Source organism: Mesoplodon densirostris, chromosome 3 (genome assembly GCF_025265405.1).
Source record: "Mesoplodon densirostris isolate mMesDen1 chromosome 3, mMesDen1 primary haplotype, whole genome shotgun sequence".
Taxonomy (NCBI): Eukaryota; Metazoa; Chordata; class Mammalia; order Artiodactyla; family Ziphiidae; genus Mesoplodon; species Mesoplodon densirostris.
This window is the reverse complement of record NC_082663.1, coordinates 85,164,009-85,183,832: the sequence shown is the minus strand read 5'-3', so window position 1 is coordinate 85,183,832 and position 19,824 is coordinate 85,164,009. Positions and strand designations below refer to the sequence as shown.

The 19,824-nt window shown below is 35.5% G+C and overlaps 1 protein-coding gene across 14 annotated transcripts in view; it reads right to left on the bottom strand.

The window, feature by feature from the left end:
• The window catches only part of PAM (peptidylglycine alpha-amidating monooxygenase), a 309,920-nt gene that overhangs the window by 47,706 nt on the left and 242,390 nt on the right, over window positions 1-19,824 (bottom strand). For 10 of the 14 annotated variants that reach the window (XM_060093202.1, XM_060093205.1, XM_060093201.1 and 7 more), the window contains 3 exons: window positions 15,029-15,213; window positions 13,899-13,964; window positions 1,607-1,927 (listed from right to left, as the gene is read on the bottom strand). In XM_060093202.1, the coding sequence (XP_059949185.1) occupies window positions 1,607-1,927; window positions 13,899-13,964; window positions 15,029-15,213 (572 nt within the window). The remainder of the gene's footprint in view (window positions 1-1,606; window positions 1,928-13,898; window positions 13,965-15,028; window positions 15,214-19,824) is intronic. The other 4 variants (XM_060093212.1, XM_060093213.1, XM_060093214.1 and 1 more) reach the window with 1 other exon arrangement.

Below are 19,824 nucleotides of genomic sequence, written 5' to 3'. Positions count from 1 at the left end.
CTCACCAAAGAGGCCCCTTTCCTTTTTATATTTATGTGCTGTTTGGGTTACAATTTACTATCATTAATATAGACATTCAGACAGACACTCCAGTCTTTCTATGAAATGGATAGGGGCATGATAAACTTCAGATTTCTAGACACCATACTCAGAGATGTCAATTCAGTTGCTCTTCAGTAGGATTCAAGAGTCTAGATTTTTCATAATCACCCTAGGTGATTCTGATGCAAGAGGGTCCAGGGACCACCTCTTGAGAAACACAGTTTTATTAGGTAAATTTAGAAGGAGTTAGAGCAGGGCTGACCCTGTTTAAATATGAAGAGGTAGGGCCTCCCTGGTGGCGCAGTGGTTGAGAGTCCGCCTGCCGATGCAGGGGACACGGGTTCGTGCCCCGATCCCGGAGGATCCCACATGCCGCGGAGCGGCTGGGCCCGCGAGCCATGGCCGCGGAGCCTGTGTGTCCGGAGCCTGTGCTCCGCAACGGGAGAGGCCACAGCAGTGAGAGGCCCGCGTACAGCAAAAAAAAAAAAAAAAAAAAAAAAAAAAAAAAAAAATATGAAGAGGTAAAAATCTGGCTTCCATTTAACATCTCATAGAGACTATTAGGCCAGTCCTAATGGACAATGCTTGAAACTCCTGTGTTAGCAAAAGGCACTGCATCCTAATTTTTTTCAATTATAAATAAAAATCAGTTGGGTGTTGAATAATTTATGGCTTCCTGCAAAGCTGTATTTGAAAACATCAAGCTGGCAGCCTGTGCCATTCCAGCCCACGCATGGACAGCTGCCATACATGCATATCCGTTACTTTTTTGGGGATTATCTCCACATGCTGTATTATCTGGCTTTCCACATTAGCAAGTAACATGAAACACAATCAATATCACAGAAGCCACAACACAATTAAAGACAAAGATGAGGCATCCATAGCTTGCTAGTACAGAAACCTGAAGGGAATAAGGTATTGTCCTCTAATTACAGAAGCCAATCCTGGTTAGAAGTAAAGATAAATCTGATAGTTACTGACTTGCTGGAGGTCCCTTCAGATATAACTACTCAACTTTCCAATTAAGATAGTAATTGATAATGGAACTTAAGAAATCAAAGTCATAAAAATGGTTACATTTTACAAGTCAATTGGATGAGAATGTTGGAAGTGTAAGATTCCTCTGAGAGGAATTTAATTACCTTAAAGGAAGGTAGTGTATAACCATTTCATACACCGGGACTTTACATATCAGGTTTGAATTTTCAGTTTATTCCCATTGAACTAAATGGAGAATGTTGATTTCATAAGAATCTGTTACCCTGAATTTCATATGCCACCCTCCCCAATATGATCCAAAGATTTTGGGTCTTAGTAATTCTGGCTCATCAACTGAACAGAAATTGAATTTACGTATTGATAGTACTGGACCAAAACAAAAAGAAAAACTCCTCAAACAAAGGTGATATATGACAACCCAAATATGAGTCATGTTTTTTCTAATGATAAATCCTTTTCATTGATAAGCTTTCTCACCCATTAATTTTTATTCCCTTCAGATTTTGCTTATGTGGATTGTAGCGTTTCACATTTTATTCTTTAAAAGAAGCCCTAAACGCACCTCCTGTGTGTTCTGGTTCCCAGGTGCCTTCACCGGGTAGTGGCTGCTGTAATGACAAAACTCTGCTCTCTGCTGGTCTCAGAGTAGATGCTAGTCTGTGGAATTTGTGAATTCTGTCTCTGACAAGAAGAGCATTGTCCCTCTCATGTTCTGTGCTCTCTCTGGCATCAGACTGACCAAGATCCTTCTTTTGGACTACGTTTGCAATCTCAGCTACCAGGTCTGACTCTGATTCTGCCTTTTCTGTAGGATTATATTTATGCACATGAACAACATCTTCCCTTTCTCCTAGCAGCTTGGAAAGTAGTGAATAGAAATCACCTGTGAAAAAAAGAGAAGAGATAAAGGGTGGAGAGTTGATAAGATTGCAAAATTTACAAAATTTTGTGCCTTAAATAATATCACCTCCTGATTCCTCATAATAGGTGAGAGAGAAGGTTGCTCTCAGATGTTCAAGCATGGGGAGAAAAAGATGATTTTCCAGGAGCTAACGACACTAAATAACGTCTATTAGCATAATAGTAGAAACAAAATAATGCGTATGTGACTGCAGGGCATGTTTTAATAAATGGTTTTCACAAGGTTAGTTTGGATTGATTTGGAAGTCAGAGTTCAACAGCTTTCTAAAATAAAATATTATCAACAGCTACATCAGAAAACAGCTATCTTCACAGGCAAACCCTTTGAAGTTGTCTTCTAAAAGCTTATTAAAGTGTAATCCACAAAAAATTAAATGTATATTTTTCAGTAGGTGCTATAAAACACAAAAAATCTTAACACCCACTTGGCAACTGGAAAACCAAAGTTTTATTATTTTGTTAACTGTATTACTGTAAGTAGCTCCAGTTGTTTATTTTAAATAAGAAACGAATAAATTCCAGAAAAATAATTTTGTGAGAAAAGAATATTTTTAAATCCGTTTCAAGCAAAAGAGATTTTAACAAACTAGTATCATTGGAATGAGACATCACTGAAATGTATTTCATGTCTTCCTGTACTAAGAAGTAAACTTGGATATGATAATATAATTCCATGAAAACAAATTATTTATAAAATATTACAACAGATACAAAATATGACTATGGAAGGCTCCTGAAGCATTTTAATCCTCATCAGTTACATCAATGGCTTCAAATCCATTCACATCAACTGTCTGAATGGAAAATACGTATATTCTCAATGGAATCATAAATCTGCTTTTCTAACCCAAACCCAAAGGAAACCCACAGTTCTTCCTTTTCTCACTCTATACTAAGTGCTGCTAATGAAACTTATGATTGTGGAGTCCTTTTGCTTAAGTTTTAATTACATTTATAGCATGATCAGATAACATTTATAAAATCTTTTTTATGACCATTAGGAAATAAAAATAACAACTGGTTTAGCCAGGATACATTCCACTAAAGAATATGTTATTAAAATATTGGTGCAAGGGGATATGAAGTCTTTCCAAAATGATGCTGAGATCCTGTCATGTTTATAATCTTGGTTTAATGATTCAAAGTAGGTTTTCAATTCTTGCCCATGAAAGCACCTTATCCTAGGTGAGATCTTCAATCAGAAAATAATTAGCAAGTATTAGGGCCAATATCAGTAAAATGAACAAAGCAAATTACAATGCAACCAATTCTGGTAGGCCACAGTGGCATTCTGCCTTACAGAAGAGAAATTAACACATTACTGTGTAATTCTCCTGCCCCACACACTAAATATAAATAGCTTAATATGTTGTTGTGCAATGAAACATTTTATATAGAAGATGAAAACAAGATGATTTCAGGAACAGAAAAAGAACACAATTTTAAAACTTGAATCCATGACATTAGGCTAATTTTGATGGAGGAACACAGGCTTAGAACTATGCATAGTTATTGAGGTTTGTCAGTAAAAATCTAAAAGCTGTGATAAAATACCAAATACAGAGTACTCGGTTCCTTTGAAATGATCACTTACAATGATCACTGGGTTAGGAAAACAAAAATTTAGCAACGGAAGAGGCTTGTCTTCACACAAATGCACTGGCCTTGTGAAAACATAGCTTCAGAGAAGCATCTCACTTCTAGAGGTTACATGCAGGAGCCCACTAGATGGCTATCTCTTACATTCTTATACACAAACTAGAAAGGTTTCTTTTTTTTTTCCTCTTCTGGTGTATGGAATACATGAAATCCCAAAATGTTAACCGTCTTTCTTAGTCATATTAAGATCCTGATTGAGGAAATCTACCTAACCTTGAGTACAATGGATGGAATAGAATATAAACAGAGGAAGTTGGGTGGTCTCTACCCCAGTTTCATTTCTCAATATTCCCTTTTTCTTTTCAGTTTATATTATAGCCATATTGGGCTTTTACTTCCTTGAATGTCAACTCTAAGAAGATGTTGCTCTTCTTCCTGGGACATTCTCTCCCTAGTAATCAACTAGTTCCTCAACCTTCAGATGCTACTTAGGCGTCACTTACATCCAAGAAGCCTCCTTGACAATTGCTGCTATGTGCACCTACAGCACTCTGCTCTTTCCTTGTATTGTTATTACCCAATGTCTGGTCTGCATTTCATACTAGTGTTCAGATCCAACCCCTGACACTTAATAGCTATTCTGTGCCTTTAAGCAAGTTACTTAACCTTTTAAAATAGATAATGACAACTACCCTTAAAAATTGTTTTGTGGATTTAAAGAAGAGAGTTAATGTAAAATGCCCAGTCCAGTATATTTCATAAAATAGATATCACTAAATTATAGCTATTATAATTACTAACGACAAAGATATAAACTCTAGTTGCAACATGCGTCCGATTCAATCTATTGTTTACCTAAAATTTAAAAAAATCAGTTTCTGTTTCGTATTGAAGTGTTGGGATTTTCATAATGGAAAAAAGCCACCTTTAAGTTTACAGCCCTCTATTTTCTCAACAAGTCATTATGGCTGCCTTTGTGATTTGCTTCCTGATTTTGCCAAAGAAGGTTGTACCTGCACTTCTGTACTTTCTCTCTCTCCTTTTTTTTTTTCTTTTTTATCAGTCTATTTTTGGAGAAAGAACTATCCCTACCCCAGTGTTCTGGATGCCAGCCCTCCCTGAGCCTTCTAAAGCCTTTCACATCTCCTTTTTCTTTCCTTTTCTAATACAATTACTCTGCCAAAGATTTGACTCAGGCTATAAACACACTCACTTTGGGCTTATCTTGAGTGGTCATGAAGGCGAGAAGAGACCCTCCTCTGACACAGTATGTCTTTCAAGCTTTTTCATTTTCCCTCTTTCTTTAACAAGTTCCAGCACCATCTACAAGAGCTTTCTATGATAATGGAAATAGTCTATACCTGTGCTGCCAATATGATAGCTCCTAGACACATGGGACTATTGAGTATTTGTAATGTGGCCAGTAAGACTGAGAAACTTAACTTTTAAGTTTACTTACTTTTAATTCATTTATATTCAAAGTTAAATAGCCACATGCGGTTAGTATCTACCATACTGGACAGTGCGGGTTTATGTGCTGCTTCATCCTTCCTCATACCCTCTTTCTTCCTAAATCGAAGGCATTTGCTTCCACTCCCTACTTCACTCCTGTATGGCTTCTGCATGAGTTGCTCAAGAGCTCCTAGTTGCCAAAGCCAATAGACTCTTCATCCTGACCTACTGGTGGCAGGTAGCACTTTTATGGTTCCTTCAGAACCTCTCTCCTTATAATATTGTTCTTTCCAGATCTTCACCTGTCATCTTGGCTTCCTCTTATTCTGCCCAACATATGGAACGTTCCTGTTTTCTGAGGTCTATTCCTGGCATACTTTTATTGTCCCTGGCTAAGGCTTCTTCCTACTAAGTGATCTCAGCCACTCACAAAGCTTAAGCTGCTACATTCAGACAAATGACTCCAAAATCTGGAGATTTCCTAGAACCTAGAACCTAGTGGTATATAAAACTGCCATCTGGAAATTTCCACTTGGATTGAATGTCTATTTCAATGGGATTTTGAACTCAACATGTCTAAACCTGGGCTCTTAATCTTCTCCCCATACTTTATTTTTTTTATGGTATCTCTCTCAGTGATGAAACCATGTTTTGGGACAATCAATCCAGAAAACTAGATTCATTTTTCTCTCACCAGTGAATCACAAAGTCATTTGATTCATAGATGCCGATTTGTCAACATCACCTTTTCCCTCCCTCCCACCAGTACTCACCTGAGATTCTTATCACCCCATAATTGTCATGCTGAAGGACTACCCCTTCGTCTTCAGAACAGACCCTCACCCCTGCCTTCAATGGAAAAGTCTGTCTGGAATGGTATTAAAGCTGCTCGACCTTTGTGCAACTGACTTGTGATTGAGGGTAACCTGCGTCCCCTAGATACTTCCCAGTTATGACCCCTTTTCCTCAGCTCAGTTAACCTATCTATGTGTTTCGGGGTAGTATTCTCTAATTCTATTCTGGGTCCTGCTGCTAAGCAGACCATATAATTTAATTACCAAACTGGGACACATTTGAGAAAAGAAAGGGGTGTTGTTAATATTTATACGAGGCATAAACTGGTACAATCCTGGAAAAACTGGGAGGTGTAATTACCCTACTTATTCTCGACAGAGATAACATATAAAGAAGTACTTTATAAACTACAAATGACAATAATAGTAATAGCAGCTAGTACTTTTTGAGAGCTCAGCATGACCAAGTCACTTTACTGAGTGCTTTATACGACAGAACACATTAAACCTCTGTGAAACACTTACTGTCCTCATTTTAGATGAGGAATCTAATGGCACAGTACTAAGGTGCACAGCTGGTAGCATGTTGCACTTGGATTTGAAGGAGACAGCCTGACCAAGGGATCCACCTTCTAAGTATCACTATACTGGATCCAGGTTCCCTTATCTTTTCTGTACTGGCTGTATCTCTTTCCTGTGAATTCACCTCAGACCTGTCAATCTTACTTTATTAATTTTTTTTTCTTTTTAAAGTAACAGTCTACTGAGCTCAGGTGCCAGGTTTATGATTTAACTGAACAAGTTTCTTTTTTTTGTCCTATCCTGGCTTGTCTTATTTTTATTATAACTTATAAGACTCTAATAAATTAGTCAATACATACATATACAATAGTAATTTGCACAAAACTGGCCTAAAGAATAATGACTGGTTTCTTTTGGGCTTGAAAAAGTAGAAAAGTTTTCTATTTTCTATTCTCGTTAATAGTTTTCACTTACCACTGGCAATATACCTTACATGTATGATAAAATTCTCTAAGATGATCTAAAAAAACTTTTTTCGTACATTAAAATTATCTGAGAAGGGACAAATGGCAAGGTATAAATGTGATTTTATATAAAAATAACCCCCTCTCATTTCTTATATATTGTCATATTTCCAGTGATTAGTACTGTTCCTATTATGGCAGATACTCAATAAATGATTCTGGAATGAATACTGTGTTATAAATGGCTTCTGCATTAGTAAAGATAAAAATTTTTCCTTGATGATTTTAGGTTGCAGTGAGTTCCATTTCTTTCTTTTCCTCACTTCAAACTTTGATCCTTATCTTAAGAAATGCAGAAATGCTCTAGGTCTTTAAGTTATTTGGCTGAGTGGGTTTGGTATTTGGGAAACACTAGTGAAGTAGCAGCTAATGTGTCAGGAAAAGGAACACAGCATAACACAAGAGAGTCTAAAACACTACCAACTAAACTCCAAGTTTGTTAGCTGTGTGCTTGTTAGCTATTTCATGGCTCAGTGTACATTTTTCTATTTAGTTGGGATCACTCACTATTCCCTCCCACCAGCATGGAAGTTTCTCTGGTTTACTTTCAGGAATATGGTAAGATCAAACTAAACAAGATGGAAACATACCTTGAAAAAGTGCCCCATGCTTTTTTCTTTTAATAAAATGCTTTAAGATTATTGGATTAAAAAATAAGTAACCCTACTTTTAGACAGCATTAAATCTTAATTGTGGCAAGCATTTTTATTTTTAAAGTGACCAAGAGCCTCTTGGTAATCTTTCAGAATATAAACAGTCATTTCCCATACAAATCACTAGTACTTCATTACCTAAAACAAACAGCTTTTGTTACTACTTATTGCTCTGTGATTTCTATGGTACATGGAGAGTAAATAGGATATTCATTAGCAGTTTAACCACTGACAAAATATGCCAGGTAACCAAGCTAATGAGATCACAATCATGCAACAACAACTGATTAATAAGAGGGATACGACAAATGAAAAGATAAAAACATTTCTTTTTAGATTTTTGTATTTTAGTTTATGAGTCAGTCATAGCTGACACTTTGCCTTCTGGTTAAAGTTGATTTGGCTTACTGACTGTTTACTTATTACTAACCCACAACATTTATCCTACTAGCCTTCGAGAAATAAAACACATGATCATGATGACCAGCTCAAGGATCATACTTTATTACTTTTTCCTCCTATAGGACTCATCTCATTGCGAAATAATCAGAAATGGGCCTTTTAACTCTTTTCTTTTTTTAAGAAAATGAGACAAATGTGAAAAAGGAGAAGTTAGGAGATGATGACTTTTGCAACTGCCATACACACTGATCTATATCAGAAAGGCCAACCATGCGATAAATGATCATTCATATCTGCCTATTCTGTTATTAGGACACCAATTCAAAAGAGCATCCACTCAGCTTCCCAGAGCCTTGGGGGATATTTAGAGTTGTCTTTGATAGATGAGTTCAATAAATAAAGACTTGTGAGCTGCTCATAAATCATAACAAACTGAACGGAAATACAAACAAGACTTGTATCTTCTTTAAAACAGCAAAGTGGTATTGAGAATGCTCGGAATAAGCTAAGAAGATGCTACTAAAATCATTTGGACTTTATTAGGGGATGAAGGGAGTGTCCTATTTTGAACAACAAAGGAATATAAATTTTAACTACTAAGCCCAGCCTGTGTTTCGCTCTTCTCATAAATGGTTTATCAACTGTTACTTTAATAAGCTTTTACAGTAGACTACTGTTGTGTTAAGTTGCAACCTTGTTCCCTTGATTCTGCTTATTTGATAAAACATGCCAATGGTAATTCATTTTTGTTAGCATAAAACCATTGTGAAATTATTCTGTTCCACAGAAGGTGTCTGAAGACCTTTAACTATCTGGGGCCATGGAGTGTTTTCCCTCTACAAATTGTATTTTTGTCATATTCCTCCTGCTTTGGGAATATAGTAGCTCATGCTGACCTTTGAGTATAAAGATTGATTATATGAGGGCATGAAGACTACAATGAGAAGAGTTTGGAGCAGCCTGAATAAAACATGCTAAAGGTCCTATCTGCAGCAAAAGAAATGCTGTCCAGAGAATAATGTACAATAACAAGGACATACTCGTATTGCAGATCTGACTTTCAATTCTGCCTTGAGGTTTTTTTTTTTTAATTAATTAATTAATTAGTTAATTTTTGGCTGCGTTGGGTCCTCGTTGCTGCGCACGGGCCCTTTCCAGCTGCGGCAAGCGGGGGCTACCGTTTGCCGTGGTGCGCGGGCCTCTCACTATGGTGGCCTCTCCCATTGTGGAGCACCGGCTCCAGGCGTGTGGGCTTCAGCAGTTGTGGCTTGCAGGCTCTAGAGCGCAGGCTCAGTAGTTGTGGCGCACGGGCTTAGCTCCTCCGCATGTGGGATCCTCCAGGACCAGGGCTCAAACCCATGTCCCCTGCTCTGGCAGGCAGATTCCCAACCACTGGCCACCAGGGAAGTCCCTGCCTTGAGTTTTTTTAAGACATAAAATCTTCCGAATACAACTGACATAAGTTTCAACAGTAGATCTATACTTTGAATTTTAAAGGAGAGAAACACCCAATTCAGAACTCCTAAATGTAGTTGTATAGATTCATGCTTGAAGCTGGCATGCCTTTTAGTTTCAGCCCACATTCCTTGCCTAAACAATGGTGATAGAACGTTCAGGTTGTACCTTTAGTATAGTGAACATATATAAAAAATCATAATGCATAAGAAATAAAGAGAAAAAAAACATGCCTTACTTTCCTAAAAGTGCCAACCAGAACATAGAAGTAAAAGATACATTTGTGTGTGAAAAATCTGAAAAATCTCCACATATTTCTCATTCTGTATAGTCTCCTAGGATTCATTTCCTCCACCCAGAATCACTGTCTAGTTGGGTTTTATTGTTTAGCTTATTGTACTTATTGCAAACACAGAGAATTCTTCACTTACAACATTTTCAAAGCTTGGTGACATTTCCATTTGTTTTGAATAGCCATTAGTGTTTTTCTGCATAGAAGCAGGCATAATCAACTCATTCACCTAAGCTCACCTGTAGACAAATAGGCTATTTTCAAAGCACTATGGGCAGCAATATACACATATTATGCAGTCATTAAAAATCCTGCATGCCAATAATTTTTATAGTTGGAGGAAATATTCAAGATATGGTATTTTAAAAAGAAGATACAAAAATGTGCATACATTATGATCTAAATATTTTAAAAATAATATACATATATATGTAAAATATATATTTCACACAGGGTGTACATATACACCCATATTTCTGGGGATTATGGATGATTTTTGTTTACTTCTTCATATTTTTCTATAACTTCCATATATTCTATAATGAATATGGTTAAAAAATTCTAATAAGCATTATTTTAAAAAAATCTCTGCAGATTTAATTAAAGCCTCATTAAAATGTTTTCCACTGTTGGGCTTCCCCAGTGGCACAGTGGTTAAGAATCCGCCTGCCAATGCAGGGGACCTGGGTTCGAGCCCTGGTCTGGGAAGATCCCACATGTCGTGGAGCAACTAAGCCCCACAACTAAGTGCCACAACTACTGAGCCTGCGCTCTACAGACTGCAAGCCACAACTACAGAGCCTGCACTCTAGAACCCACAAGCCACAACTACTGAGCCTGCGAGACACAACTACTGAAGCCCATGCACCTAGAGTCCATGCTCTGCAACAACAGAAACCACTGCAATGAGAAGCCCATGCACCACAATGAAGAGTAGCCCCCCTTTGCCACAACTAGAGAAAGCCCGCGCACAGCAACAAAGACCCAATGCAGCCAAAAATAAATATATAAAATAAATAAATTTATTTAAAAAATGTTTTCCACTGTTGCATGATCCAGGACAACCTGATAGGTAAAGATGTCCATATAATGAGGTTCCTCTGGTGTCTCCATAATTATATACTTTTTGAGATAGAGTCTGAGATACATTTGCCTTTGGCCAAATTTTGTTCAAGAGGCAACAAAGGCAGACAAGGATGCTGAAGCAGGTTAGTGTGCTTGTGAGTAAGCACAGGATGGGCAATTCTACATGGATTCAGACAAAACTCAGATGGCTCTTTCAAACTAGTTAACTTCTGGTCAAGGTTAATATTCTGGTGAAAATTAATAGCTAGCAATTTTAGTGATAAGAATTTCAAAGGAAATAAAACACTTATATTTCTCCTGTGGAAATAGAGTATTAGATAAACCTGTGTTAAATAGATTATTAGTTTGCTTTGTTTTTTTTTTTCTCTCCATGTTGGAGGTACCTACTACTTCCTGTCCATTTGTGGCACTGCTACATTTCTTTTTTTCAGCCTATGGCATATGAGTCTTTCTCTCTCTTTTTTTTTCTTTACTACCTCAGTAAAGGTCATCCCTTCTTTCCAACACAGCATTTATGACATATCATGACTTTTATCTTCCTGTCTGCTTTGCCAATGTATTAAGACAGGAAGCAAAAAAAAAATATTGTTTGTATTATCCAGGTAGAACTTTCTCTATTATTTAGTCACTGATGGGTACAGAGCTTGCCTTTGGGTACATGTCCTCTTATGTTTTGGGTCTTTTCTTCCCTGCCCCTCAACTGTTCTATTTCCAATGGGAGTTTTATATCCTGTGTGACCAACATAGATGCTGTCTTTTAGTTTATGGCTAGTACAACTGAAATAATTCAGGGCTTTTATGTATCGGACATTTAAAATACTGAAAGAATCAATACAACCAGGAGGAGTACTTGAACATAACTTGTTTTTGCCAGAATACCAAAATAAGGCAAAAGGTTAAGTCTGAGGGATTTCTTTAAAAATCAGCCTACATGGTGTAATTTATTTGAATAATTAGAGCCCCCCTGTCATCTACTTGGTCAATTTAACACCCCAGGGAATGAATACAAATAGACATTTTGTGCAAACAAACATCTCTGAGAAGAATGGGGTACTCTCTCAGTAATGAGTAGATTTTCCCTGTGTATTGCAAGGAGATTGATCTAACTAGCAAGTCAAATAAACTATGTGTACAAATATGCATTTGGAATATTTTTATATTTCTCTTTAAATTCCAGGCTGGTGATCCCCAAAGACTAATAGAATAATAGAGAGGCTACAATGGCCATTGAAATAGCTTTTGGTGAGGTATTTGTCTTCACATAATCTAGGTGACATTCTGATGGACCTACTAATTTCAACATATGAATGCCACAGCCTATTTTCTGCAGTATGAAAATTGAGTCAGACTACTGGTTTTTTCTTCCCAAGTTAAATCACTTTACAGCATTTTTATTCATAAGTAGAATAAAATGGTAACTACAGGAAAATAACTTATGTATCCATAGAATTCTTCTCTGAAACCATTAAGACTATACTGGGTATATAGCTCAATATATCAATAAATATATAAGGGTATATTTAAGCTTCTTAATACTATATGTATATGCTACCAAACATAAAAGGATAAATGAATGGCAATATATGAAAGTGTATTAAAAGATTTGGTTTTTAGGCATACATGACACCTCCTAAAATCCTATGGTTTGAAAAGAACAGATTAAATCTAATATTTAAGGTTCCTCTGCTAATAAAACCTCTGGGTTTCTAATCCTTCAGGGGTTTCAATGTCTTTCTTGATCAACTCAAATAACTTCAAAAGGAAAAAAGTCCAGCCTCAGTTTCCACAGAAACATTTTACTAGCTGCACCTACTAAATGGTGATCTCATTCCACACTGTACCACATATGTTGGTATTTGGAAATGTGTTCTAAGATGACTCCAATTATTTCTGGACAGTTATAGTAAACACTTAAAACTACTACATTTAGGCTACAATTACTGACTTCCTTACAAATTATATACACAGGATTGATAAATTTAGCTATTTTAAGTCATACTCAATAGTTTAGTAGGAACCACTTAGCATAAATTATTCACTATAAAATCATCTCCCTTTTTTGACTTAATACAAAAATAGAAACAACTTCGAGCTAAGTTTATTTTTAAGCCACTTTGTTAGAGTGAGATGTTATGGAACATACTCTATATAATTTCAAAACTTTTATATTACAGTTTACCCTATTCTCCTTTCAGAATGCATTTTTTCCTTTAAAAAGTCTGAGTTTTTAATTTTGCAAATACTATTAGTGCAAGAGTAATATCTTTGACCTAGACTTAACAGAACACATTTTGAATAATTCCTATAGTGGTTTACAATAACCAAAGAGTCACAAATTTCTGTAAGTTGCTAATAGAAAAATCCTATCTATTTCCTATACACTTTATGTTGTCAATAGAAGCATGTTTGCATTAACATTAAACTAATGTTTTTAAATATATTACATCTAGGCCAAAAACGACTTGATAACATACTTCAACACCTAACACAAAGTACTATGTTCCAATTTAACTGGCAAGAAAGCAAGATTCAGGAGAATAAATTTTCAGTGCCAGCACATACAGTATATGACCTAAAACATCAAATATTACCACTTTAAATAAATAGAACGGAGGAAGAATGAAGCTTTCCTAACCCTTCAGATGGCAACTTAACACAAAACTACAAATGCATAAGATGATAATCCCGCCTACCTTAACTGAAGGCAGAGAAGAATGACTTAAAAGAGAGGTAAGATATGTTTAATTCTTAATTTCTTTTTTTCTTGAACCTCAGATATAGTTATGAACACACCATACAAAACATACAAGAATTTAAATATTAAAGGACATAAGGTTTCAAAAGCAGCCCACTGATTGTTTCTAATGATTATATTTGTACTTGCACTATATATAAAAGTTACAACATTAAATAAGGTACAACAAAGACAGAAGAATCTAATGGGACTAAATTACATTAATGCATTTTATTTTCAAAGCCAAAGTGCAACATTTGACCATTTTCAAATGAATTAGGTATTATATAAAATCAGCAATATGTAGGGTATTAGGCTGATAAAGAAAGACCTAAAATACCTCAATAACTTTAAAACTTGGTTGCCTATTTGGATAATGAATACTTTTATAGGCCTAGTTACAGAAGTAAGCATACATACCCTGTTCTAATACTTCTTCTCGTTTTGGCTGCTGTAGTAAAGAAGTCTTATCTTTATTCACTGTTTCTGTAAAGGAGCAAAAGAGCTGAGCATAAATTTGCAGTATATATTACATACTTTAAATAGTTTATTGGAAATATGCTATCAACATAAAATATTTTCAGGGTCTTGTATTTCATAAAAACAATAGTATTATGAAATGATATGGCAGAAATGCTCTAATTCACAAAAAACTCTAGCATAATTACCAAGTACCAGACTCTGACTTAATAACTGGATCAACTACCCTTTCAGTAATATATAAATGATACAGAATTTTAAAGATGCATTAATAAAACTGCTTGTATTTTTTAAAAAGTTGAATCTAGTAATATTTTTAGGATATTTTCAGAACATTTTAAGGTACATTTTATAAATGTATTATGATTTTTATAAATGACCTGATTGCTATGTTAATTTCTTTTATAAAATTTCCTATAGAAAGAAATAATAAGTTCTGGCATTAAGACTGAACTTGTAATACTCAGTAAAGTCTCAGCATACTTCCTCTAATAAAAAAGTATGTGGGTTTTGCAATTTTAAACTAAAGAAGTGACAATCAACATGACCATTTTGCAGATGAACAGTAAATTAAAGAACAATTTAGAGAATGAGACCAAAAAGACTAAGGCTAGTAATGCCTCATAAATCAAGAACTGTTCTTTGCTTGAAGACTCATTCAACAGATAATTTAGGGTATGGTCAGAGATGATAACCATTTTCATTGGCAAACTGTAGCACTCTTTAGAACATGGTGTATAAATTCATAAACTGAATAATTCATTACTGGTTATGAATGAAATGAGGAAACTAGAAACACAAATTAAATGAAGAAAGATCTACATTTATGGAATTGGTCTCAAATGAATCTGTCTCATCACTAGTTGAGAGTTTTCACTTTAACTGTTTTGATGGGGGAATGTCAGGAGGGGAGATAGAGGATAAAGAGGGAAAAGAGGGAATCAGATTATGTGTACACATGCGATTGTTTGACAGAAGGAGGCTGCTTTTAAACATTAATCATATAGTCAAGTGAGACACATAAGAAAATATAAAATACAAATTGGTGTTGATTTAAACACCAGTTTTACCTTTGTGATGTCCATGCATCATAACCATATCAGACTTCACAGGAATTGGAATGTTGGCCTCTGGTGGTATGGTTCTGAACAAATCCGGAGCGATATTCTGTGTACAGGTCATGAAAGAAACTGCATGCTTGGCTTCCATGTAATACATAATGTATAAGTTGCACATTTCATCACTAGATGTGCCACTGCAGGCAAAAAAAAAAAAAAAAAAAAAAAAAAACCCAAAAAACCCCAACCAAACAAACAAAAAAACCCATAGACATGACAAATCAGTCATTCACATAAAACACATTCTTAATGCAAGAAAAATGCAACCGGTAAATCTTCCAACAATGGATTCAAAGGTGGAAATATTGTACATTTATTTTATAGCTTTCATTAAAACCCATCACAGTTTTCAACATCAAAAGCACACTGTCAAAGGTATATTTCCACTTAATAATGGAGTATTCTTTTGCAGTCACTCCATGGATATCACCAAATACTACTGATGGTAATGGCATTTCAGTTGCAATGACATGCTTTCTTTCCTCTTCTAAATCCTTTTATTCTTTAGTCCTTCTTCTATTTGTTAAAACTCATAGATTGAGTAAGGTATTTTTCTCATGGAAAATCTTAATTATTTACTTAATAACAATAAAATTCAGAACAGTTGAACAGAAACATCATATATTAATTACAAGTTTATATAAAAGTGGCTTTTTCCACTTAACCCTTAGAGTCGGGGATCTTGGTTTTGGTAACTGCTTGTTCCTCAGGGTGAGATGAATCAAGAATCATGTGTTGATACTAAGACATCATAAACATTATCTCTTGTATCTGACTTGGCACCTTGACTTCTATAGCAGGGAAGAAAAGAATGCCTGAGGAATGATACAAAGTGAAACCAGGACTAATGTCTTCTAAGGGCTCAGACCTGAATGGGGTAGTGTCGTACAACTGAATAACTCAACGTTAAAGATAGATCTTAAGGGCCTCCCTGGTGGCGCAGTGGTTGAGGGTCCGCCTGCCGATGCAGGGGATACGGGTTCGTGCCCCGGTCTGGGAGGATCCCATATGCCGCGGAGCGGCTGGGCCTGTGAGCCGTGGCCGCTGGGCCTGCGCGTCCGGAGCCTGTGCTCCGCAACGGGAAAGGCCACAACAGTGAGAGGCCCACATACCGCAAAAAGAAAAAAAATAAAAATAAAATATATTTAAAAAAGATAGATCTTAAAACAGCGGGGTGGTCATTTCCAAGAAAAAGTTCCGAATAATATAAATCATGCCTAATAGTTTATAGAACATGTTTTCTTCTTCCTCAATTCACATGGGTTACTATGTATTTCATTCTCTTCACTATCATTAGGAAGGAAATATTTAGGTACACCTTCACATAAACCACCTTTTATATACCAGCGTGGTTTGGAAAAGGAACATTTCCTTTTTGGTGTTAGTTCTGACAATTTTTAGCAAGCCTCTACTAATAAAAAAACAAGCTCTGAAATGGATTATTTGCCATACAGAAATACATCAGTGTTGATTTTTCCAGCAATGTCATGAGGCACTTATTTCCTCTCCATAGCAACAGTAATGACATCAGCAAGGGAAGGAAAAAAAAGAAAAATCTTTTCCAAACAGGGATGTGGTTCCTCTAAGCTCTGAAAATGTAGAGCCCGAGAAACCACAGGAATGAGCCCCTGTTATGGGAAGCTCCGTTTATGCTTTTGAAAATAATTTGTCTTCTCACTCTCTGAATATGATACCTGCCAGTGTAATTGCCTTTCCCATGAAATAAAAGCAAAGAGTGAAGTGCAATCCCAAGCAAACACCTGTTCACTACACATATCTTCATGTGTCAAAATGCCATTGCTAAGAATTACATTTTAGCAGCTTTGGAGTTGGTCAGAAAATTATGTGCTATAAAAGGAATGGCTGGTGCCAAAGTAATAAGCCAGAGCCTCCCACCATATTATCCACTCTCCCCTCATTCAAAATGAGGAAAAAGGTATAGATCAAGAGAGTGAAATGAGGGAAAAGTAATTTAAGGTGTGGCCCTGGCTTAGAAAACCTTGAATCATTGTGCAGAGAGGGAAAGCAAAATGAAACCTTCCCAAATTAATGAAAGGAAAAAAACTGAAAAAATTTGTATGGTAATAAATGAAACTTGCAATTAACCAATGGATACATCCTTCCATATTTTTTGTTTGGAAATGTCATGCCCACGTTCATCTCTAAACACATGTGATTTTGTGAAACAGCCTAACCAGCTCACTAATATAGCTCATTTAAGGTATTGACTCTATGATACAATATTGAGCTGATTAAACAATTTAAGAATCTTCACAATCACAAAGAAAATTTCATTAAACAGCTGAAGAAAAAGAAAAGAGTCATATTTTATTCCTTTCCATCTATAATTGAACTTGTAGTCAAAGTAACTCTGAGCTCCTATCTGACACAGAAACTATCATATCCTAAACAAGGTAGGATTCAAATCATTGTTAGTATCAGCAACACGGTTTGCCTGTTTTATTCCATATTCATCTTTCTTTCACCCAAAAAATCTCTGACTTTAAACCAAACTGCTCTCTATGTTCCCAAGGGAGAACTGTGATACATCTACCTTTCTTCTCCATAGAGAACAACATATGCAATTCAACTCTGTCAAGCGAATGTTTGTTAACATGAGAAAGTATGGAGGGACACTGTGTTCAGACTTCTGCGCTGGCTCTGCTGAATGGTCCTTTCAACACTCCCTAATGCCAATGTCATTCCCTAAATGATGACGGCTGGCATCATCTATATCCCCAAATTACAGTGGTGCATTTCTTTCCTCTTCATGCATAATAAGGTGCTTAAGTGAGAACTACTTCTTTTATATAGGCTAGCTTTAAATCTGACAATGTCTGGTGAGCCTGAAAATAGTACATGCTCAATAAATATATGTTGAATGAGGAAGAAGGAATAATCTATCTTAACAGATGTTTATAATGTATTACAGCATAACCTGTTACCCCTAATACATCATACTGCTGAGTCAGGTCAATATTACAAACTCAATTTACAGCATTTCTGAAAAATATTGAGGTCTATCTGTTAATCTTTTTGAGGTCTATCTGTTATTCTATCTTTTTTCTTTTATCTATCTATCATCTATCAGGGTTTTTATACAAATATATCATTTCATATTATAAAGATATGTAATAGACATTTAAGAAAGTATCAAATATTGTGAAATGTATCATTTATAGAAACCCAAATATTATGGAACACCATGACTGTTTCAGACAGTGATACTCCACTCTGGTGATTCCCTCATCCCTAGCCCCTGCCCCTTACACTCAACAGATGCTAGACTTGAAAATAACCAATGACAGTAAAAGATTAATTTTGGAAAGAAATATGAACAGATGCTAGACTTGAAAATAACCAATGACAGTAAAAGACTAATTTTAAAAGAAATATGAAAACTTTGAAGAAGTTATTTTACAAAGCTTTGAATTGTTTCTTAAGAGGTTTCATGGTGCTTTAAAACTTGTACATTAAGAGGCTATTGATCATATAACTTTATTTGCATATAATACACTTGAAATACTGATTAAACTGTTGTGCTTGGTAACTACAAATATTTATTAGACCTGCTAATATGTATATGAAATAACTGGTCCCAAATGAAAAATATGACGAACAAATTGACCAAACTGGTAAATATTACCTACCAATTCTCAAGAATTCATTTAAAATTTTAGCATATACCCTTTTAGGCAAATTAGCTGACTTAATTAGCTTATTTGGCTGACTCAATTAAATTCTTTGTTTGTTGTTTAAACTTGACTAAACATCTGAAATGAATTTAGAGAAGCATCACGTTTAATATAAAATATGTAATGCAGTCAGGTACAAAATATTGCTTCTTGGTAGGTTAATTAGTACTATATTGTCAATATATACATTACCGCAACTTTGCCTAAGATATATTACTCATATTTACTATTTTAAAAGAAACATAATATATCTGGATTTAAAATGTTACCATTAAGTAAATTTATTAACATAATTTGTCTTAAATTCACCTGTTTTTTAATGGTTATATTTTGAGATGAATCCCTGGTATGGAAAAATCTGTCCCTAGTTTTTTAAGGGCTTTTTATTAGTTAACTATGATTGCTCTACTTAAGCTAAGTTTTCTCCAGTCCTAAAATTTCTAGCTTAATACAGAGTTAAGCTAGGATTGGGTAGAAGAATCACTCAAGTGAAAATCTTCCTAGTAGGCCACTGATGGTACAATTTTCCAGTAAAACCTAGTTTCCAGGTGGCTGCAAAACAAGAAGGTAAAAAACTTGAAGCCCATTTTTCTTCCAGTGCTTGAAGGGGGCATCTGCTGGCCCCATATGACCTTTGGGTAAGTGGGACTTGTATTTAAGTCAGCTTCATGCTCAGGGCTCAAACCTGTGCCAGTGCGTTTGTTTGTGTATGTGGGCTGGGGGTTAGATGGGAACAGAGAAGAGAGAGAGGAGATTTACAGAGTATCATTTAATTTAAAAGACATCATAAAAATACTAGTTTTCTTTTTATACTGGTTACATTCTCAATTGTGATTCTATAGTACCCTATGGAGGTGGTATCTTTTACTTTACAAAACAAATACATTATTGTTATTACTAAAAAGCATATTAAGTGCTATAAGAATGCTTTGCATTATTATGAGGATTTAATTCATATTTAAGTTTATTCAAAATTTTCTGCTTCCTTAGTATAAATTAAATATTCAGAATATGGACTCACCCAATAAGTTAATTTCCTGTAATTTCTTTCTA